Consider the following 24,051-nt stretch of genomic DNA (forward strand, 5'->3'; position numbering starts at 1 on the left):
TCCCTCTTTAATTGTATGTTGAGAGAATGTATGTAAGAGTTTAGGTTGGTCAGAGAAAGCTTCTTTGAGGAAGTAACACATACACTGAAAAGGCAGGCAGGACAGGAAGAGAAGGAAAGAGGAAAATTCCAGACAGAAGGGTAGCTTTCAAAAAGGGGAAGTGGAGAGGCAGTTAGCACTGATGGGACAAGTACCTGTATATGATCAAAGTATATCTTATTATGTAATAATGATGTGGGTTATGGTTTAAGAGATAAATGCACTAATATTTATGGATGAAATTATTTGATGTCTGGGATTTGCTTCAAAATAATCTAGTGGCAAGGTGGGGGTAGAAGTGGATGGAGCTAAAAATGAAACAAGAATGAGTTAATCATTACTGAAACCGGGCAATGGGTTCAAGAAAGTTGATTATACTAGCATCTCTACTTTTGTGTATATTTTCCGTAATAATACTTTAAAAACTTGTATCCTGACAACACATCTTGAAGGGTATATGTATATATGTTTGAGAGGTCACAGGACATTTATTTCCTCCAGCTCCACTGCAGACAGTAGAGGTTAATGGCACCTTTGGGGCAAGGGGATAGAATGAGTTTTGTGTTATAGAAAATGTAAAGGCTTCTCAGCTTCAAATCATGTGGCTAACATAAAATAGGGTATTTGGGTAATTTACCTTGCCTCCTGGTTAAAGTGCTATATTGCATTATTTCTCATGCTCATTTTTCACTAGCTGAGATGGTATGATTTCATATAGCAGAAACTTCTAACGTGTTTCAGCCTAGAATAGAAGGCAGGGTAAGGATGTTGTTTAAATATTAGCGGAATGCTGTAAAGATTCTGTTACAAGGCCTTATATAATATAGGTAGTATTAGAATGCTTATGGGTTAGGGAAGGAGAAAAATAAGATAGAGATGGGACTCCCCACTTGTTCAAAAAATTCTGGGTTGGCTTGCTACAGCAATAATGAATTATGGATTTATTTGATTAAGTTTTCCTTTAACTCTTGTTATTCTGAGGTGGGTCAGTCTGTGAAATTAATAGCCAGAACAGATAGATTTTATGAGTCAGGGATGTATTTCATTAGGATTTTTTTCAGGAGAGGGAAGCCTAGGGCTGAAGCTGAAGAGATGATATTTCATATTTATAGCTGTTTCAGTGTTAGGTTTTGGGGGAAGCATATTTTGTGATTTTGATTCGGATCTTTCTTGAAAATTCCATTCCCACCAAATTGAGTCTCTCCCTAACCCCTAACAAATGAAGACTTCACTAGAGTCAGATATATGCAAATTACATTTCCCTTCTCAAGCCAAGGTTAAATAAAAGGGAAAATTATGAAAGATTGCTTATGGCAGCAAGGATTTTCAGTGCTTGAAGATGAATTTTGTTATTTCAAAACCATGACGAGTCTCCTTGTCAGTGCAAAGCAGGAAAGGAATAAAGTAATGGAGAAAGTGGACCTGGGCATAAACATGTTCCCACACAGCATTTGTACCAAAAGGCTTTGTTGTTGTTCCCTGAACCTTGGCAATTACAGGCATTTTCCTTTGCTCTGAAAAACACTTGGCAAATAAGGAGAGTAGGTCCCTTCCTTTTCTGTGTTCAAGGCTAGGTCTCGGCTTGTTGCAGGGAAACACTAATTCCCAACCATGCTCTCTGAGAGCAAATGGTTTGTTTTCTCTTCACTGAATCCAGCCCTGGGTGGGCTCTCAGCAGCTGAGCCTGGCATGGAAAATCTATTTGGAGCAGCTTGTCCCCAGGAGGGAAGAAGGCAAGCTGATTGTGTGCAGGAACCGCAGCCACCATCCTGGCCAGTCACACCCAATGGCCAGGGCAGGCATTAACACACAAAGCCACACACGAGTCCTTGGCAGACAGGAGTCCTGTTTGTGTGCCCACACCCACATGTACCACGCACTCCCAATTCTACCCATAGATGTACTGTGCACACACACTTGACCTACAAGTCCCAGGTGCCATAACGGCACACATCCCACACACATACATGCAATACTTATGTAATCACATCTTATGCTCATATACACAAAACACATGTAACCACATCCACCCACACACTGTGTATATGCATACGCAATTGCACATAGGACGCAGACCACATATACTCTACTACACAAGCATACACACCACCGGCACTCTGCATCGGTATATCCATCCATACTATGCTCTCCTGTATACACACACCTCATCACACACTGTGCACCATGCACACTGCACACATTCCACATATACCATGTACACACTTAACACATCCAGCTACACACCCACACACCCACCACACATACCCAACATAACATTCATACACACCCACATACTACATACACACCAAACTACACACCCATGCAACACATTCTACACACTAGTCCTGTGCACACAAATGCATCTCTCTCTCTCCCGCCCTCACACACACACACACACACACACACACACACGGGCGTTATTTTCCTGCTCAGCAAGGTGGGGCTGCACCCTCATGGAGACTGGGGCTGGGGCGCCAGGGCGTCCTCAGGGCCAGCAGGCAATGGTTCCCACGGGCGCGGTGGCCCAGGCTGGGAGGCTTGGGCCCCTGCCACGTGGCGGACTGGCCGCGCCCGGAGCGGGAGGCTTGCCCTGGGGGGAGAGTGCACGCGCCCATGAACGCGCGCGCGTCGCCGAGGGGTCTCCGTGTCTACTCTGGGAGGCGTGTACGAGGGAAATGTGAGCCGCGTGTGGGGAGACGCTGTGTGTATGAAAGAACCCGGCGGGCAGAGGCGCAGGGACCAGCCCACCGGGCGGTTCGGGTGGGCGTGTCCTCTGCGTGCACAGCCCTCGGCGGAGTTCTCGAGACTGCCCAGCTCGGCGGGAAGTGTGTGTGGGAAGCGCGCGTGTAAGCTGCCGTGCCCGTGAACGCCAAGCCGCCGAGGCGCTTGTATGTTCACTAATGGCCGTGCGTCGGTCGGGGTGGGTCTCGGAGGAATGAGTGAGTGTGTGTCAGGGACTCGCTGTGACAAGAGGGGACGCCTGCAGCGTGTGTGAGGAGGCCGGGCTCGCTGACCGACGCTTGGCGCCAGCCGGGGCCGTCGGCACGCGCGCCCGTGTGCGCGTGCGTGTGCGCGTGGGGACGCGGCGCGCGCCGCGGCGGAGGGAGGCAGGCGGCGGCAGGCCCAGCCCCCCCAGTCGCAGCGCCCGGGGCGGCTCCTCTGCGAGCCTGGGACCTCCGCGCTCCCGCCGCCGCCGCCGCCGCCACCACCACCACCACCAGCACCGCCGCCGCCGCCACGCGCGCTGGCGTGACTCCCGGCCCGCGCCCTCCCACGTCTGCAGCCGGCTCGGCTTCCTGCCCGCCCAGACGCCGCTTCTCCCGGGCTCCCGGCCTCGGCTCGGCGGAGGGAGCGGAAATGAGTGCGGCGTCGGCGTCGGCGCCTGAGCGGGGCTGGAAGAGCGAGAAAGTGGACGAGGCTCAGGCCCTGGCGCGGAGTTGCGCTGCCCGCAGACCCGACTTCCAGCCGTGCGACGGGCTTTCCATCTGTGCCACGCACAGCCACGGCAAGTGCTTCAAGCTGCACTGGTGCTGTCACCTAGGATGGTGTCACTGTAAGTCGAGCCGCGTCTCCCCGCCTTCGCCACCGTCCCGGGGCGCTCGCGAGGCTGTTCGGGGTCGCGGCTGGGACCCTGCGGCCCCGGCGGCTCCGGGCTCGGCCGGGGCTGATCGGTTGCCAGCTGGGGCCACCCTGGGCTCCGGGCGGGCGGGCGCTGCCCTGGTGTCGGACGCCTCGGTTGGCACTGCCTTGGCTACGAGATGAAATCCCACGGGGAGCCTCGCTTTAGCCACTTCTACAAAAGGGGATCTCCCTGTCCCAGGAAAACTGGAATCAGTTTTTGTTTCTTTTTCTTTTTTATCGGAAAGGACCAGGCAGTGTATTGAGAAATGGTAGAGCGCCGTCAAGAGTTGACAACTAGAGGGGAAGCCTTTTTTCAGGGCTGGTGGTTAAACATGCTCCTCTTTCCCCCCCTCACTTTTGTCTTTTCCACGCTGCTCTTTAACAGAAAGAGCCCTTGGTAATCGAATTGTGGCCCATTTATTGTATCCAGATTGAGAAAGCACTAAAGTATAAGGGACAGCTTCCAAGAAGTTAATATTAACAGTTTGGAAGGATGAACTCCTTCAGCACCCGGCTGTAACTGGGTATCTAGAGAGCCAGTATAGGAGACGGTTTTAAAATTACAAAATAAAATGAATGGAAGTAAGCTTTAATGATATTAAACCAATTTATAAAAGCCAGAACTAAATGGGCTAGGCCTTTTCTCTGTGTTTATCTTGTGTGTGTGTGTGTGTGTGTGTGTGCGTTTTCAAATGGATTAAACTTAAGTAGCCATTTAATCAGAATTCCACAATTTGATTAGTTCATGATATTGGGCCTGCTATATCCAATAAATCATTTCTAAAAGAAATCTATTATAAACTTAGTTTCACATACCCTTATAATGGAGGTTTTTGGAGTGTTTATTCAGGACACAAATTCTCAAAGTGATCTTAAGTTAAAATTGTTTTCTCCTTGTTGGTTAAGAAAAAAATGGCTCCCAACAAGAGATGCAGTACATGACAAGTCCTTGTTTACGTTAATTGAACATAGTGAGGTATTTTAAATTGAATTTACGACTTAAAAGTATAAAGAATTCCTATATTTTCTGTACATTGAACAGTATTGATTTTTTGGTGTTCTGTGTGCTGATGGTTCTGTTTCTTCCCGTAGTTCATTATTCCTATTGCTCTCAGACCGTTCCCCATTATAAAGCATCATTTCAGGGGAGGATAGGGTACAAAGTTGGAAGTAGCAACTGTAGGAAAGCTGTGATGCTGAAGTGCACAAGTATGGTCCATCTGGTGAGAGTCCATTTCCTAGGGAAGTGTGGAGTCCTAGTATCAAATACGAGGAACATTAAAGATCATCAGTTCAGTGCCTGTCTTACTTCAGCAGTCTCTCCACTAAGTACAACATTCCTGATGGGAATGGGAACCTTGCTGTCTTCTCAGATAGCTTCGTAAGTCATCTTTGATTCCTAAAATACTCTCATTTGGAGCTGAAATCAGTTACTTTATAACTTCTTTCCACCGGTCTTATTCCTACCTTATGAAATCATATAGAACAGTCTAATCCTTTTTCAGATCATGGCTTTTTCAGCTCTTCAGATATACATATGAATATGCCATGGACATAGACTCTCTTCTCTCTGTATTCCCAGACATTGTTACAGCATCTGGCCTGAAATAGATTTGAAATTCACGTTCATTGAGTGACTGAATGAAAGTAGCCATCATTTTCCTCTCAAGGCACTGTTTTGTCCTATTTATAAATCTCCTTTCTCTCCTGCCTCTCCTTTTGTGGAATGGTATCCAGGGTCCTGAGCATCCTGGTGGTTCTGTTCTGAACATGTGCCAATATGGTTATGATCCTCTGAAGACTGTGACCCTTAGAAGGATACACAACATCCCAGTTGTTGTCAGATCAGTCCAGAATTGAGCAGGACTGCTGCCTCCCATGTTTGAGATACTGTTACTGCTGCATCTAGCATCACATTAGCTTTTCAGAGATCCTCATCATATTGAGCTTGCTGCTGTCAGATTGAACTAAGACTGCTGTCAAGAGCTATTAAGCCCCCTTTTTGTTTGTTTTACATATGTGTCAATTAAGTCATGGGACTTGCCCATCTCACAGTTCTATATGTATTTTTTTTTTTTGGACACTGATTAATACCTTAGATATTTTTCCCTGTTAAATTTCATCTTAATTAGAATTAGCCCATTTATCTGGCTTATCATTGTTTTTTCAGATCCCAGCTCTTTTTTAATACATATTTGTGTCCCTTAGTTTCATGTCAGTCATATATTGGATAAAGGCAGTAGTATAGTAGCCTTTTACATCTTCATTCAAATTATTGATAAAATTGTTGAAAAGGAGAGGGCCACAGATAGGAGTTCTGAACCCTGTGGGTAGAACTGACCTTCAAGTTGATGGCACTTCATTAAGAAACACTCATTGTTATGGTCGTTTAAGTAATTGGCCAGCACTTAATTGTACTGTTATCATCTTATATTTATCTTACTATATGGTGTAATGAGAGCCTGGTCATATACCTTGTTGAAATTCTACCTTGTTGAAATCTGATACTATTTTTATTGCTTCTTTTTGATATATGATCTGTCTATAAAGACGGCCTTTTAAAAAAAAAGAAAGGAAATTATATTTGTCTGGTTACTTAAGTTGGTTCCACAAATGCTTACCATTTTGGTTTCAAAGTGATTAGAAGCTGCTTTTTAAATAAATAACCTGATTTTAGGAAAGAACTGATGCCAAGTATACTCGACTATTATTGTCAATTCTATTCTTTTCTCTTTTATTCTATATTAGAAAAAAATCAGATCTACATTTATTTGCTTGTTTTCAGTCTTTGGCAACCTTCCAGGTCTCCAGGCTTCCTCCACTGGCAGTGATGCAGTGATCACATTCAGGAGGAGCTTCATTTCATTTAGAGCAGCAAAGTGCTGTGTTACAGTCTTCTCACCTATACTGGGCATCCATTCTTTCTACGCTTTTTTTAGTCCAAATACCGTCTTTCTCAGGGGAAAAAAAAAGCAGAGTTCACACATTTGAGAAGTTCTGCTTTCTTTTTGGCACTCATGAACATTACAACATCAGCCCTAAGCAAAATTCTTTGAGTCTTGAACGTGTATTGAGCACCTTCTCTTTGTGAAACATATTGTGGAAACTAGGGATACAAATATTAATACAGCTGGATCATGCCCTTTAAGCAGAGTAGAAGGACGTGATTCATGCTGTATTTATTTTTGTATTCCTTTAAAATCACAAAGGATTTTTAGGATTCCTTTAAAATCACAAAGCTTGGATGGCTCAGTTGGTTAAGCCGCTGTCTTCGGCTCAGATCATGATTCCAGGGTTCTAGGATTGAGTCCCACATCGGGCTCCTTACTCAGCAGGGAGCCTGCTCTGCCTCTCTGCCTCTGCCTGCTTATGCGTGCTCTCTTTCTCTCTCAATCTGACAAATAAATAAATAAAATCTTTTAAAAAAATAAATAAAATCACAAAGGATATGGGTGAGAAAACTATCAACTTGTTCATCACATGAGAAGATGCTGAAATGAGAGGACCACTTTGATACTCGGGAGAGGGACTTCAGAACAAATGAAGAAAGTTCAGCTATATATGATTTGTGTTAAAGTTGTGAAATTCATAATCTTATGAAACAAAAGGTTGATAACATACACATGTTTATAAAAGATAAATAAAACATGTATACATGGATGTGGTACTTGTATCATTAAAGGAAATAGTTTCTTTGGATAATGGCAGATTTTGAGGACTATGGGAGGAAAACTATTAAATGTTCTGTAGGTGTTGCTGTCAAAGAGAGATGACTGGGTTAAATAAATTATGGCCCTGAATGTGTAACCTTCCCCTGCCCCCATAAGGAATTATATTGGTTGGAATAAAAGAGTGAAGGATTCCAAGAGGTTTTTTTTTTTTTTATTATTTTTTTAAGATTATTTATTTATTTATTTGATGGAGAGAGAGATCACAAGTAGGCAGAGAGGCAGGCAGAGAGAGAGGGGAAGAGGCTCCCTGCTGAGCAGACAGCCCCATATGGGGTTCAATCCCAGGACCCTGAGATCATGATCTGAGCCAAAGGCAGAGGCTTAACCCACTGAGCCACCCAGGTGCCAGTCCAAGAGGAGTTCTGAGAGGAAAAAAAAAAAGACATGACTTGGCTAGGGAAGACGGATGGGAAAGAATAATCACATACAGATATTATAAAGTAGATTTTGTGGCTAGAATAGGTAGAATATTTAGAGGACATTATACATTAGATTGTTGAGATGCAAGGGAGGGATGAGCAGGAAAGATGTAAAGTCTAAAGTTTCAGTTGATAGAGACCTTAACATTATAGCAATAATATGGGTAGTAGAGGAATGAAACTAGCAAAGGAGATTATTTTGGTATTAATGAAAAAATAGAAATTAATAAAATAATATCCATAAATGGAAATTGGAATAAATTAGATTTGGAGAGGGAGGAAGAGGAAGGTTATAAAGGATCATTTCTAGACTTCTGCCTCATGCACCTTGGATGGATGGTAATGCCATTCATTTACCAACAACACAAAATACTAGAGATGAACTAGAGTTTGACTGAACATAGATCGCGAGTCTAGTTTTGAATAATGTCCAGGGAGACCATGAGTTCAGTTTTGGATCTGTTGAGTTTAAGCTGCCTTGTCATCACATGGTAATATCAGTAGGCAGTTGGATATAGAGATCAGGACTTAGAAGAGAGGTCTGCACTAGAGATAATATGGAAGTTATTTACTTATTTTTAGATTGCAGTTGTGGCCATGATGAAGCAAAAAGACAACCAAGGGAGAGACTATAGTATGAGAAATGAAAATCGTTAGGTTTTTCCCTTTAGAACACTAATATTTTAGAGTTTTGGGTACAGGAGGGTGAACTCGCAGTAGAGTTTACAAAGAAATACGAGAGAAGAAAAATGTGGAAAGGTTTTTTTTTGCAGGTTTTATTGCAGAAGCCAAGGGAAATGAGTGTCTTAAGTAAGATTATGAAGATGAGGGATACCTGGCTAGTTCAGTTGGTGGAGTGTGTGGCTCTTAATCTTAGGGTTGTGAATTCAAAGCACAACTTGGGTGTAGAAATAATTTAAAAATAAAATATTTAAGAAAAGAAAGAGAGAAAGAGTATGAAGATTGAATCAGTTTTTAGCAGGTTATTTCTTAGAGATTGGCAAAATATACAAATAGTGATTTTCTTTACTACTGAAGAAGAGGGTAAAAGGTTTAGTCCTTCAACAGTAACTTGAGGAATATATTTAACTGCAGTATTTAGTCAAAGCTATTTGAATTCTTCAAAGTAGAAAGAGGAATAGAATAACAGGAGCTGGAGTGCCTGGGTGGCTCAGTTGGTTAAGTGTCTGCCTTTGGCTCAGGCCATGATCTCAGGGTCCTGGGCTAGAGCCCCGCATGGAGCCTGCATTGTGCTCCCTCCCCTGCTCCTCCCTCTCCCTCTACTCCTCCCCCTGGTTGTGCTCTCTCACTCTTTCTCTGTCAAATTTTATAAATAAATCTTAAAAAAAAGAATGACAGGAGCTGAGAATTAGGACACAGAAATTATAGTCAATATTTTTTGAGTGATTATTTCATATCAGAGTAAGCTTATTATGCTAATCACTAAATAGACAATAATGTCATTATGTCCATTCTACAGTTGAGGGAAAAGACTTGGGGGAGGTTAAGTAACTTTCCCATGGGCACATAGCTAGTAAATATAGAGACTGGATTTGGATCCAAGTCTGTCTGATTCCTAGCACCTAGACTCTTAACCATCATAGGTTCTACAGAGCGATTTAAAATTAGTATGCATATCAACTGTTTTTTGTCTCCATTAAAGCCAGTGATGGGGAAGGTTGTTAAGAAATGGGTGGAAAATTATTAACAGTTGCAAAAGTGAATATAGAAGAATGAGAACTATAAAGAGGTCATAGGATGTGATGGGGAATGAAATCTAAGTTAAGAATTAAGGAAGAAAAAGTGATTAGAAGGTGACAGGGGTGGGTGGGGAGTGTACGTGGTATGATGTCGGTTCCATCAGCAGAACTCAAAGTTGGCTTAATAAAATCACATAATAGATGAGTTCAGTTTTCTGCAGAAGTCATCTTAAAAGATGTCTGTCTTTTTCAGATTGAAAGCTGGAAGAGTGGGACTTGATGTAATCTAATAGATGATATTAACATATCTAAAGAAAGACTCACAGCAGAAGGTGGATGGGCAACATGGAAATACAGAAAAATGGAAATTGGAGAGGCAGAATTTGCAAGTGTTTTTTCAAAACTGTTCAGAGAAGGTGATAACACTGCCCAGAGCTTAAATATCTGGTCTGTATGATTGGACTATCATACAAATATTTGGCTATAATTTGGTTTCCTATTTATAGATTTCCTTTAGAGAAAGAAGGAGCCGATTAAAGAATTTAACTCTCAGGACCTTTGGGCAAATACACTTCTCTCCATTAGTTATTATATTAGTATTGTGGTTTTTGTGTTATTGTGTTTGTTCTGTTTTCCTTCTTCTGTACAAGTAAGGGGAAATTCAGAGAGTCAAGTCTGACTTTCCCAGGGTAATGCCAGCTGTTTTAAGCCATATCTCAAATCATATCAACAACAGTTGCTACAGGAAATACATTTAAGAAGTTTGACGGTGAAAAATGGCAAAAAAAAAAAAAACAAAAAAAACCCCAAAACAGAACAAAACAAAAAAACCCAACCACAGAGTGGTCATTTGACTAGATGAAGGAGTCAACGGGAGTTTTTTCCCTAAGAATGAGGGTTCTTACCATGTCTAGCGCTTGAAGGAAGAGGATATAGTATTAAGAGGATAAGTGCGACATTAAGTTCTGAGTAAGATTCCTCAAAGCTTTTTAGAGAGAAGGAGAAGTGATAGGTTTTTTCCATCCACACGGTGTTTCAAACATGGACACGTGGCAACTTAAACAATCACAACGACTGTGGTTATATGACTGTGGTTATATGTAGGCATATCTTTTTGCACGTGATCTTTATATATGTTGGCATCATCTTTCTGCATGTGTCAGCTCACTTAAACCTCACAACTCTGGGGTAAGTATTGTTACCCTCATTTTTTAGGTTAGGAAACTTGTCGACGGTCACATAGAGTTACTTCGGCTGCATATGGTAAATGTAAATCAGAATCTCACGAACCAACTAGCAACCAGGGCTCTGGGTCACTTGGTTCCAGTCAAGGTAGAGTGAGGATGATTTTCAGCTGTTTTACATTCTTTCTGGAATAAGCAGGAATTAAATGAGTAAAATGAGGTTGGTTTCTGATGTTATTTTTTATTTTTATATTTTTAAAAGTTTTTATTTATTTAAAAAAAAGATTTTATTTATTTGAGAGAGAGCGCATGAGTCAGGTGAGAAACAGGAGAAGCAGACTCACCATTGAGCAGAGGGCTCAGTGCAGGGCTCGATTCTGGGACTCTGAGATTATGACCTGAGCTGAGGGCAGACGCTTAACTGACTGATAGACCTGGGCACCCCTGGTTTCTGATTTTCACAGAAGGACAGTTGTATGCAATAGGAGCATTTTCAGAGTTGTTACCAACACTGTAAAACTGTACTTTAAAAAATATTAATAAATGGGAGTGCCTGGGTGGCTCAGGGTGACCCAAGGGACCTGGGATCAAGCCCTGCACTGAGCCCTTGCTCAGCAGAGAGCCTGCTTTCTTCTCCCTCTGCTGCTCCCCCTGCTTGTGTGTGCATGCATTCTCTCTCAAATAAATAAATAAAAATCTTTAAAAAATAAATAGAATAAAAACTAACAGGGGCGCCTGGGGGGCTCAGTGGGTTAAGCCGCTGCCTTCGGCTCAGGTCATGATCTCAGGGTCCTGGGATCGAGTTCCGCATTGGGCTCTCTGCTCAGCAGGGAGCCTGCTTCCTTCTCTCTCTCTCTCTGCCTGCCTCTCAGTGTACTTGTAATTTCTCTCTGTCAAATAAATAAATAAAATCTTTAAAAAAAAAAGAATAAAAACTAACAATGTATTGGTATGATATGAAGCTTCAGTCATTTCATATTCTCAGCTAATCCCTAGCTGGAGCAAGCCCCCAGGGTTTTTTTTTTGTTGTTAGATTTTTGTTGTTTTTTTTTTGTTGTTGCTGTTATATTTGGATGCATACCATTAATTATTGCTAGCTTCCAAGCCTGTTGCACTTAGGGACTTCAACTAGGTAGCTTTTGAAGATGTTTCTATGATAATTTCCTACATTCCAAAACCTTCATTTTATTTAGGTTTGTTTTCTCATACTGTAGAAATTAATTAATTATAAGAAAATATTTTTAGAGAAATTATGTTGTTAATTCCAAACAATAATAGGAATACATGTTTAACAATCAAAAGTTGTCTAATAGAAGATTTGCTTTCTTGAAAAATAAGGAATGGTTTATACATAGGGCAAGGAAGGCAGAAGGTAATCCTAGAAAGGAAAAGGGCCATGGAATCAGACAGTGGTTTGAATCATGGTTCCTCCATTTACTGGCAGTATAACTTTGGACAGATTACTCAACCTCTCTCAACCTTAATGTTTCCTCTGAAAAACAGGAGTAAAAGTCCTATTTCACAGGGTTGTTGTGAGGGCTAAATGACACAAGCAAAGTACTTACTGCAGGTATTCAGTGAAGGGTGGCATCAGGCCCTCCTCAAAAAAACCAAACAAACAAAAATCGGAAATACCAGATAGTTTAAGTATCCTGAGGGCAGGCTCTGGGGTTGGACTGCATTTGCATCATGGCTCTGCCCACTTAACTAGTTATGTGGTTTGGGAGATGTTAACCTCTTTCAGTTTCTTCACTTCTAATATGGGGATAATAATAATACCAGTCTCACAGTGTAATGACCATCCATCCCTAACTCTGGCGACTTACCCCTACCACAGTAATCCTTGTTTCATTTGAAATTCACTTTGTGACCGTACCCATTTGTTCAGTTAAACACTCAAAACCAACAAAGATCGTAAAAATACACATTTTGAATATTCCATTTAGAGATTGCTGAGTTTTTTGTTACCTTCATTGTTGGAAGGCCTATTTTGTAATAGTCACTATGTGACGATTATCGACTTTTTGTCAATGAAATCTTTTTTTTTTTTTAAGATTTTATTTATTTATTTGACAGATCGCAAGTAGGCAGAGAGGCAGGCAGAGAGAGAGGAGGAAGCAGGCTCTCCGCGGAGCAGAGAGCCCGATGCGGGGCTTGATCCCAGGACCCTGGGACCATGACCTGAGCCGAAGGCAGAGGCTTAACCCACTGAGCCACCCAGGCACGCCTGTCAATGAAATCTTACAGTGTGCTCCAACTCCCAAGCCCCTTTTGTGTCCTGTTTTTCACCATTGTTAAGCAATGGATAGTTCTGGTTAATCAGATTACCAATTAATAGGGAGCTTTCATGTACAGCAAAATGTGGCTCAACAGGCTTCAAAGGATCAGAATATTATAAAAGTTACATTGTATTAAAGGGAAATGGAATGTATTTAACTTGAATGACTTAGAAGCCTTGTCAGGATCCTGTGGTGATACTTGGTCATCATTTGGAATGCTGATTTTATATGGAAAAATGGCAAAAGTACTACTTTGGTAGAGTATTCCTGGTGGCTAGAATGCTAGATAAAGTTAACTTGATTGTAGTCTTTGCAAATTACTTTTCTCAAGTTCACAGAATATTTGTTTTGTGTTTCTCTTGTTGTTATTGTTGGTTTGTTCTTCAATTTTCTGATACTTAACAGTATTCTAGAAGTACACTGCCAAAAACATGCAATATCCGGAGTGCCAACAATGTAAAATCAATCCTTCCAGCTGTGTCTGCACAATGCCCTAGAACAGTCTCTTCAGGACAAATCCTTTAACTTGCCTAGTGCTAATCTGTCCATTTAAAGCTAGACATTTTGGGATAATACAGACGTGTATTTCTTCTTCTGTATCTCATTCTAATGGACTTTAGTGAAAAAGAACACGAAGAGTGTAATAATTTGGTATTTTATGGGAAATTCTTTTAGGCTCATTGCTTTATCTTTTTCTGTCTACACACATACATGCATGCATACACACTCTTCCTAAAGTATTTAAAAATAGGTTGCAAATATCATGATATTTCACCTAAATATTTCAGCATGCCTCTCAAGAATGAGGAAATTTTCCTCTATAATTGCAATACTAATCACATCTAAGATAATTAACGCTAACTTAGCAATGACATCTGATATACAGTTTCCTTAATTGTCAAAAAATGATTTTTCAGAGTGCCTGGCTCAGTTGGTTAAGCGTCTGCCTTAGGCTCAGGTCATGATCACAGAGTCCTAGGATCAAGCCCCAGATAAGACTTCCTGCTCAACAGGGAGCCTGTTTCTCCTATCCTTCTGCTGTTCCCCTGTTGTGCTCGCTCTCTCAAATAAATATAATCTTTAAAAAAATGAATTTTATATCTGACTTTTAAAAAAATTCAGCATCCAATTGAGCCTCATAGATCACATTTCATTATTATATTGCTTTAGTCTACTTTAATCATTCTAGAATAATCACACTTTTGGGGGATGACATTGAAATTTTTGAAAAGTCCAAGTTAACTGTCTGTAGAATGTCCCATATTTTAAACTTGCTTAATTGCTTAACCATGATTAGATTTAGGTTAACATTTTTGTTGAGTTTGTTACATGAGTGGTATTGTATCCTCCTTATAGTATCACATGAGGAGACATAGAATGTCAAGTTGTTCCACTATTGCTAATGCTATATATAACTGACAAGTCCGTTATACAGATACCATTTCCCCTTCATTGTTTTTTTTTTAAACATTTTTTATTCCTTTTTAAAAAAATACTGTACTGTGTGATGACTACTTTGACACTGAATGAATATCCTCTTCTCTAACAGTATTCAAACTAGTGATTTTAGTATTGACTGAAGAGTCTTAGGTGGATCACTTATTACATTGGTGGTTTCAAAATGGTGATTTTCTAATTCTGCTGTTCTTTTTACCATTTGATGGCATTGTTTTATAAAGAAGAGGTTTTTCTTTTTTACCTACGTCCCTTCTTTTTTTAAGTATTACTACAGGGAGCTTGGTTCTTTTTATTCATTATGTTATAATTAAGTACCATAACTTTTTTGATGCTCAAACCATCTTAAATTTGGCCAGTGAGAGTCCTTTTAAGCTGGCTTCTGTGTCCTTTTGACATGTCCTTATCATTTTTTTTAGTACTTTCCTATTTTCTGGAACAAATTGTTCCAGGCTTACCTAGTAATTTCTCTGCCTCAGACCAGAAATCTATTGTTTTTTTTTTTTTTTCCCAAGGATCCCATGTTCCTTTTAGTGGTGAATGGCATGGAAACGGTAGCTCAGTATCAATTATATAGCCAAAATCAAAAACATTTCCATCATGGCAAGTTACTTCATATTACTCTTTTATAGCCACACTTCCCTTTTGGCTACCCCCTCATTAATTTCTGGCAGTCACTAATCTGTTCTCCACTTCTATAATTTTATCATTTCCAGAAGGTTTTGTGAATGAAATCATTCAGTATGTCACCTTTTGCGATTGGCTTTTCTTCACTCAGCATAATCTCCGGAGTTTGATCTACACTGGTGAGCGTGTCATAGTCCGTACCTTTGTATTGTTGAATAGTAGTATGTGGCATACGTGTACTGTAGTTTAAGCATTCACGCATGGAAGGACATCTTGTGTGGCCAGTTTTTAGTTATTACAAATAAGCCTGTAAATGGTTATGTACAATATTCTATTTGAACAAAAGTCTTCATGTCTCTGGGATAGATGCCCAGGGGTGCAGTGGCTGGGTTGTATGATAGTTACATGTTTAGTTTTTTAAGAAGCTGCTAACCTGTTTCCTATAGACATTGTGCCATTTTATATTCCCACCAACAATCTATGAGTGATCCGGTTTCTTCTCCACATTCTTCTCAAAGGCATTTGGTGGTGGTGCTCTTTTTATTTCAGTCATTCTAATAGATGTGAACTGATAAATTCATTTTGATTTTAATCTGCACTTACTTATTAACATTCATGTGCTTATTTGCCTTATATCCTCTTTGGTGAAGTGCATTTTATCTTTTTTTTTTTTTTTTAAGGACTTAGTTTCTTAGAGCCTTTTTAGGTTTAAAACAAAACTGAGATGGAGGGCACCTGAGTGGTTTAGTTGGTTAAGCAATTGCCTTGGGCTCAGGTCATGATCCTGGAGTCCGGGGATCGACTCCCCCTTGGGGCTCCCTGCTCAGCGGGGAGTTTCTTTCTCACTCTGACCTGTCCCCTCTCAAGCTCTCTCTCTCTCATACTCTCTCTCTCTATGTCTCTCTCAAATAAATAAATAAATTTAAAAATCTTAAAAAAAAAAAACCAACTGAGATGGAGGTACAGAGATTTCTCCTACATTTTGCTGCCACACATCCACATGTTTTCCACAGTGACTACATCAATTTACATTCTACCAGCCATACACAAGGGTTCCTTTTTCTCTACATCCTTGTCAACACTTATTTATTGTCTTTTTGATTCTAACCATTCTAATGGGTGTGAGCTGGTATCTCAGTGTGGTTTTGATTTGCATTTCGCAGATGATGAGTGATGTTGAACATCTTTCCATGTGTTTGCTTAATGTCCGTAGGTGGTCTTTGGAAAAATGTCTGTATAGGTTCTCTGAAATTTTTAATCAGATAATGATTTTTATTGTTACTATTTGGTGTTGAGTTGTATATGTTCTTTATGTATTTTGGATATTAACCCCTTATTGGAATTATCATTTGGAAATATTTTCTCCCATTCAATAGATTGTCTTGTTATTTTGTTGTTGATTTCTTTCACTGTGCAGAAGCTTTTTGTTTTAATGTAGTCCCAGTAGTTCATTTTTGCTTTTGTTTTCCTTGCCATAGGAGTCCTATTTAGAAAATGTCGCTATGGCCAGTGTTAAAGAAATTACTGCCTATGTTCTCTTCTAGGAGTTTTATAGTTTGAGGTCTCATTATTAGATCGTTAATCCATTTTGCATTTATTTTTGTATTTGGTACAAGAAAGAGGTCCAGTTTCATTCTTTTGCATATAGCTAAATGGCTTTCCTAGCACCATTTGTTGAAGAGACTCTTTTCTCCATTGTGTAATCTTGCCTACTTTGTCATGGATTAATTGACCATTTGAGTCACACACATTTGAATGTGAGTTTACTACTTCTGGGCTCTGTATTCTGTTCCATTGATCTAAGTATGTAACTCTACTGTACTGTTTTGATTACTACAACTTTGTGGTATATCTTGAAATCTAGGATTGTGATACTTCCAGCTTTATTCTTCTTTTTCAAGATTGCTTTGGCTCTTTGTGGTCTTTTGTGGTTCCATACAAATTTTAGGATTATCTGTTCTAGTTCTATGAAAAATGCTGTTGATCTTTTGGTAGAGATTGCTTTGAATCTGTAGCTTACTTTGGGTAGTATGGACATTTTAATAACATACTTCTAATCCCTGAGCAGTGGGATTTCTTTTCATTTATTTGCATTGTCTTCAGTTTCATAGTTTTCACAGTATAGGTCTTTCACCTCCTTGGTTAAATTTATTTTGATATTTTATTCTTTTTGATGCAAATGTAAATGGATTTGTTTTTTAATTTCTCTTTCTGCTACTTCGTTATTAATATATAGAAATGCAACCAATTTCTGGTTATTCTGTATCTTGCACCTTTACTGAATTTGTTACTTCTAGTAGTGTTCTGTGGAGTCTTTAGGGTTTTATATGTAGTATCATGCCATTGCATATAGTGACAGTATAGCTTCTGACTTTCTAATCTGAATACCTTTTATTTTATTTTTTCTTGTCTGATTGCCATAGCTAGGACTTCCAGTACTATGCTGAGAGAAGGTGGTGAGTGGACATCCTTGTCTTATTTCTGATCTTAGAGGAAAAGCCCTCATTTTTTCACCATCAAGTATGTTAGCTTTTGGTTTTTCATATATAACCTTTATGTTGATGCATGTTCCTTTAAACCCATTTTGCTGAGAGTTTTATCATGAATGGGTGTTGAATTTTGTCAGATGCTTTTTTCTGCATCTGTTGGGATTGATTTACGAGTGTTAAAACATCCTTGCATCCCTGGGTTAAATCTCACTTGATTTTAGTGAATGATCCTATAGTACTATGGAAGTACTATGTATTGTTGAATGCAGTGTGCATGTTGGGGGTTTTGCATCTGTGTACATCAGTGATATTGGCTTGTAGTTTGTGTGTGTGTGTGGGGGGGTATCTTTGTCTGGTTTTGGTTATCAGTGTAATACTGGCCTCATAGAATTTGGAAGCCTTCACAGTATTTGGAAACCTTTCTTCCTCTTCTACTTTTTGGAATATTTTGAGGAGAATAGGTATTAACTCCTCTTTAAGTGTTTGGTAGAATTCATCTGTGAATCCATATAGTCCTGCACTTTTATTTTTTGGCAGTTTTTCACCAAATCAATTTCATTACTAGTAGTTGGTCTGTTCAGATTTTCTGTTTCTTCCTGATGCAGTTTTGGGAGATTGTATGTTGCTAGGAATTTAATTTTTTCTTGTAAGTTGTCTAATTTGGTGATATTTTTTTTTATAGTAGTCTCTTGTAATTCTTTGTATTTCTATGGTGTCTATTGTTACTTCTCTTGGTTTTTGATTTCATTTATTTGCGTTCTTTCTCTTTTTTTCTTGATGGGTCTGGCTAATGGTTTATTGATTTTGTTGATCTTTTTTTTTTTTTTTTTTAAGATTTTATTTATTTATTTGACAGAGAGAGATCACAAGCAGGCAGAGAGGCAGGCAGAGAGAGAGGAAGGGAAGCAGGCCCCCTGCTGAGCAGAGAGCCTGATGTGGGACTCGACCCCAGGACCCTGAGATCATGACCTGAGCTGAAGGTAGTGGCTTAACCCACTGAGCCACCCAGGCGCCCTTGTTGATCTTTTCAAAGAACCAGCTCTTGGTTTAATTGGTGTTTTCTATTCGTTTGTTTGTTTAGTTTCTATGTCATTTATTTCTGCTCTGATCACTTACATTTGAATTTTTTACCTTGTAGGTAAGGAACTGTTTTTTCCTGGATGCTTTTAAAATTTTTTCTTTGTTGGGGCGCCTGGGTGGCTCAGTGGGTTGAAGCCTCTGCTTTTGGCTCAGGTCATGATCCCAGGGTACTGGGATCGAGCCCCGCATCGGGCTCTCTGCTCAGCAGGGAGCCTGCTTTCCTTCCTCTCTCTCTGCCTGCCTCTCTGCCTACTTGTGATCTCTGTCAAATAAATTTAAAAAAAAAAAAAAAAAAAAGATTTTTTCTATGTCTTTAGTTTTCAGAAGTTTGAATGTATTGTGTCCTGGCTTACGTTTTTGGAGTTTATCCTGTTTGTGGTTTGATCAGGTACTTGAACCTATATGACATGTCTCTGCCAAATCTGGGAGATTTTCAGTCACTATTTCTTTAAGTCATTTTTCAGCTCTGTTTTTTTTTTTTTTTTCCCCTCTTCTGGGGACTTCAGTAACATAAACATTAGATTTTGTTGTTGTTGTTGTTGTTATGGTCTCATGGCTTTGACAGCTCTGTCCTTTTTTTTTTTTTTTTTTCCATCTGTTTTCTCTTTTCTTTCAGTTGAGTAATTTCTTTTATTCTATTTTCCAGTCCATTGAAACTTTCCTTTTCCATTCTTCTGTTGAGCCCATCCACTGAACTTTCTGTTCTGGTTATTATATTTTTCAGTTCTCCTATTTGTTTGGTCCTAATTTTTCTATTTGCTAAGACCATTTCTTTTTTGTGTCTTTCTTTATTTGCCTTTGTTTCAAATATGTTTATAATTACTCACTGAAGTATTTTTTGAAATAATGTCTGTTTTAAATTACTTGTCAGATAATTCTAACAAATCTGCCATCTCAGTGCTGGCATCTGTTGATTGTCACTTTTAATTTAGTTTGAGTTCTCCTTGGTTTCTTGGTACAACAAGTGATTTTCAGTTGAAACCTGGACTTTTTTGTGTTATGTTATAGGACTCTTGATCTTAAATGCTCAGTTTTTACCAGATTTTTTTTTTTTTTACACCACTTTAGCAAGGGAAAGGGGCACGATCTTATTACTGCCAGGCGCAGGTAGAAGTCCAGGTACCACCCTCAGCTTCCACTGACAGCTAATAGAGGGGAGTTTTCCTTGTTTTTGCTGGATGGTTGTGGGTTCTAGCTCTCCAAGGGGCTTCCACTAACACCACAGTAGGGATGACCTCATTACCTGACTTTCTACTAGGTCTCTGACACCACTGAGCTGGAGTGTTGAGAAACATTATTAGGGCTTTTCAAGATTAGAAGCCCAGGTTCTTTCTCTCTTCCTGGTCTTTGCTGTCATGGTTTGGGTGGAGTACAGTTTTTTCTCTGATGTTTGTAGTAGGGTTATAGTAGAGTGATTATTATCTAAAAGTTTTCTGTCCTGCTAGGTTGCTCCTTGTCATTTACCCAGAGAGAGCAGACATTTGTTGGGACAACTTTTGTCTGGGTCCAATGGCTTTTTTGGTTGACATTATCTCCAAACCTGGCATATACCCACACAAAAAATCTGGGAACTCATTGCCATGTTGCTGCTTGGACTCTGAGGTTGCTAGGTGTTCAACCTTTTCTTCCCTCTTAGAAGTCATCTTCTGTTTGTTTTATATATAGTGTCCAGGGTTTTTAGTTGTACGTAGTAAGGAATAATAGGTAAAAGTATGTCTACTTCATCTCCTGGAAGTATTTGTCTCTATTGATTTGATTTTAGTTTTTAAATATGTACTCAAAAATCAAAACTATATAAAGGAATACTGAGAAAAATCTCATTTGTATTTCTGTACTTTCCACCACCTTCCAATTCACCTCCTCCAGATACTCATTTTTGTTAATTCTCTATTGTACTTTGTGTTTCTTTTGCAGAAGTATATTATATGCGTGCATACACACATTTGTGTATTTATATGCACATACACATTCTTATTTCACCTTCATTCTTAAACCAAAGCTAATCATACACTATTACTCACGGCATCATCCTTTTTTATTTTACTATTTATTTCTAAAAACCATTTCATAGCCACTCATGGAGATACGTCTTATTTCTTTATGCCTGCATAGTGCTCTGTTGTATCTATATGGGCTTTTGGTTTTTAACCGATTTGTTATGGCTGGGCATTTTGGTTCTTTTTCCTCCATTTTGTTACAAATAATGTTGCAGTGGATAACTGGTGCATATACCATATAGTTGTAGTGGTATATATTTAGAGTAAAGTCCTAGAAGTGGGGTTGCTAGACTAAAGAATACATATTTTTTTGTAAGATATTGCCAAATTTTGCTCCATATGGATTGTACCATTTGTCTTCCTACTAGCAGCACATTAGAATGCCTATTTCCTCATAGTCTGGTAAAGTGTTTGGCTTTGAGTTTTGGCTCCTGTGATTGGTTAGAAATGGTGTTTTATTATAGCTCTAATTTTCATTTCTCATGTTATGAGTGACATGGGGCATATTTATATTTGTTTTCAACCTCACTTTTAAAGATATTTTCACTGAGTAGAGAATTCTAGTGTATCGAATATATCATTCCACTTTTTTCCGAGCTCATTGTTACTGTGGAGAAGTGAGGTGTCAATTTGTCATTTCTTTGAAGGCCATCTCTTCTTTCTCTGCTTTTTTTTTTTTTTTTTTAAAGATTTTATTAATCCACTTGACAGAAAGAGATCACAAGTAGGCAGAGAGGCAGGCAGAGAGGTGGGGGGCGTTGGGAAGCAGGCTCTCTGCTGAGCTGAGAGCCTGACGTGGGGCTTGATCCCAGGACCCTGAGATCATGACCTGAGCTGAAGGCAGAGGCTTAACCCACTGAGCCACCCAGGTGCACCTCTCTCTGCTTTTAATATAGCCTCTTTGTCTTTGATATTCTGCATTTCATTGTGTGTCTATATGTGATACTCTTTTTCTTTATCCTGTTTGGGATTCATTTAGCTTCTTCAGTCTCTGGATTGATTTTTATCAGTTTCAGAAAATACTAGATGACCCTTCAGATTTTATGATTTCTCTATTCCTACTATTTCCTTCTTTTGGAACTCTAATTAGATGTGTTTTATGTTTTCACTTCATTTATCCCTTTATTTCTTTTATTTATTTATTTTAAATATTTTGTTTATTTATTTGATAGAGGGAGATCACAAGTAGGCAGAGGGGCAGGCAGAGAGACAGAGAGGAGGAGGCAGGCTCCCTGCCGAGCAGAGAGCCCAATGTGGAACCCGATCCCAGAACCCTGAGATCATGACCTGAGCCAAAGGCAGAGGCCTAACCACACTGAGCCACCCAGGCACTCTATCTGTGTCTTTTAAGCCTTGTTTCATATCTTGATTCCTTTTGTCACTCTATCTTGCATGCTCAATAATTTCTTTAGTTATGCCTTCTAGTTTACTAGCTTTTCAGTTGGATATAAGTTGTTATTTAATTAATCCATGGAATTTTCTTACTTCACCTATTGCATTATTTTATAGATGTTCTATTTGATACTTTTCAGATAGTCATTTTTGAGCAAGATTTGCTCATTTTAATAATGACCTGGTTTTTACTCCTCTTTTCACTTCCTTTTATTTCTGTAAACATAAGAAGTATACTTATTTTATATTCTACTTCTGATTGCTCCAGAAGTTTTGTAGATCTGTTTTTACTTGATTTCTGAAGAGTTTTGTTCATTTGTGTATCTTGTGATTTTTTTTTTTTTTTTTAACCTGTGAGGACCTACTTCTTGGAATGTCACCAATGGAATTCCTCCAGACAGGATTTGCTTGGGTTTCTGTTTGATGTCCAATGGGCACTATTAGTACAGAATTACTTTAAAGTAAACAAGTAGCTTGACATATTTGGACCACCTAGGAAACATGAAGTTTGGTTAAAACCTGTTGAAAGACAACTTTTGCTCATGAGTTATCATTTTTCCTCCCTCCTCGTATGTTCTAAGTTTCAGATTTGTAAAACCCCTGCAGGAGTATGTTTCTTTATAATTTACTATTATAACACTGATATCAACTTTATGGGGGAGTTTCTTCTTAGACTATTTATGGTAAGCCTTAAGCTTTGTCTCTTGAACAAAGCTTCCACAAGATCATAGAAACCAAAGCTTAAGTTCACTTATTCCTACTCATATACTCAAAGTAAATTCCATGTTCATTTATACTCATTTCTCTGAATTTCTATTTTTATTTAGATTTTGGCCTGATAATTCCATACTTTTTTTTTCAGTTCATCAATGTAGTGGGAATATTAAAATTTTTTCTAGCATTAAAAGTTATGTTTGGCAGGAGGATTAGCCTGGTTGCCTAGTAAACCATACATTTGGAAACAAATCTATTTTTAAAATTCCTACCGTATGGCATGTCTTTTTAAAAGTTGCTTCAAAGCTTTTTTTGGATCAACATAGAATATAAATACATGCACATATAAATTCAGTATAATAAGAGGCAGTAGGTATAATAATTATCTTGTTAACCAGACATTAGACTATAGGCAAACTCTACTATAACAAGATACTATATCACTTGGTTCCTTTTTGTTGAGTTGTAAACGCTTCCATTCAAATCATGGAGAAATTATCATTTGATCATAGACTTACTGTGGTTAACTTTTGAGTCAAATTACAACTTCTGTAAAATTATTTTGATTTGGGTAAGATGATAGTCATTTGATTGCTTACAATTTTATCCTGGCAGATCATTTAAGAATTACTTTTTAAAGCCACAATGAGATACCATTTCACACCCACTGTAAGGCAGCAATAACAAGGGCAGATAATAACAAGTATTGGCAAGGATGTAGAGAAATTGAACCTTCGTGCATTGCTGGTAGGAGTGTAAAGTGGTATAACCATTTTGGAAAACAGCTTGGCAGTTAACTCTATTTTAAACATATTGAGTATCATATGAGTTAACAACTGCACTCCTAGATATATACCCAAAAGAAGTGAAATGTGTCTACATAAAACTTGTATACAAATGTCATAGAAACATTATCCATAATGTCCCAAAAGTGGAAGCAACCCAAATGTCTGTCAGTTGATGAATGGATAAACAAGGTGTGGTATATCCATGCATGTACTGTTACTTGGCAACAAGAAGGAATGAGTACTACTGGTACCTGCTGCAACATGTACAAACCTTGAAAACCTTGTGCTAAGTGAAATAAGCCACAAAATCCACATGTGGTATGATTCCATTTATATGAACTACCCAGAATTGGCAAATCCACAGACACAGAGAATAGATTAGTGGTTCCCTCTAGCTGGAGGAGGGAAGAATTGTGAGTGTTTTGGGTTCTCCAGAGAAATGGAACCTGTAGAGGACACGTACACATTCCCCTTTATACAACACACAGAATAGGGGTTTTATTGTGATAAATTGGCTCATGTGATTATGGAGGCTA

General features: G+C 39.2%; 1 protein-coding gene across 1 annotated transcript in view; it reads left to right on the plus strand.

Moving 5' to 3' along the window:
* The first annotated feature begins 3,029 nt into the window (after positions 1–3,029).
* The window catches only part of C2H3orf70 (chromosome 2 C3orf70 homolog), an 83,445-nt gene continuing 62,423 nt past the window's right edge, over positions 3,030–24,051 (plus strand). Inside the window, exon 1 of the mRNA XM_059391371.1 lies at positions 3,030–3,592. Within this exon, the coding sequence (XP_059247354.1) occupies positions 3,397–3,592 (196 nt within the window). The 5' untranslated portion in view covers positions 3,030–3,396. The remainder of the gene's footprint in view (positions 3,593–24,051) is intronic.

This window comes from Mustela nigripes, chromosome 2 (genome assembly GCF_022355385.1).
Source record: "Mustela nigripes isolate SB6536 chromosome 2, MUSNIG.SB6536, whole genome shotgun sequence".
In the NCBI taxonomy this organism is placed as follows: Eukaryota; Metazoa; Chordata; class Mammalia; order Carnivora; family Mustelidae; genus Mustela; species Mustela nigripes.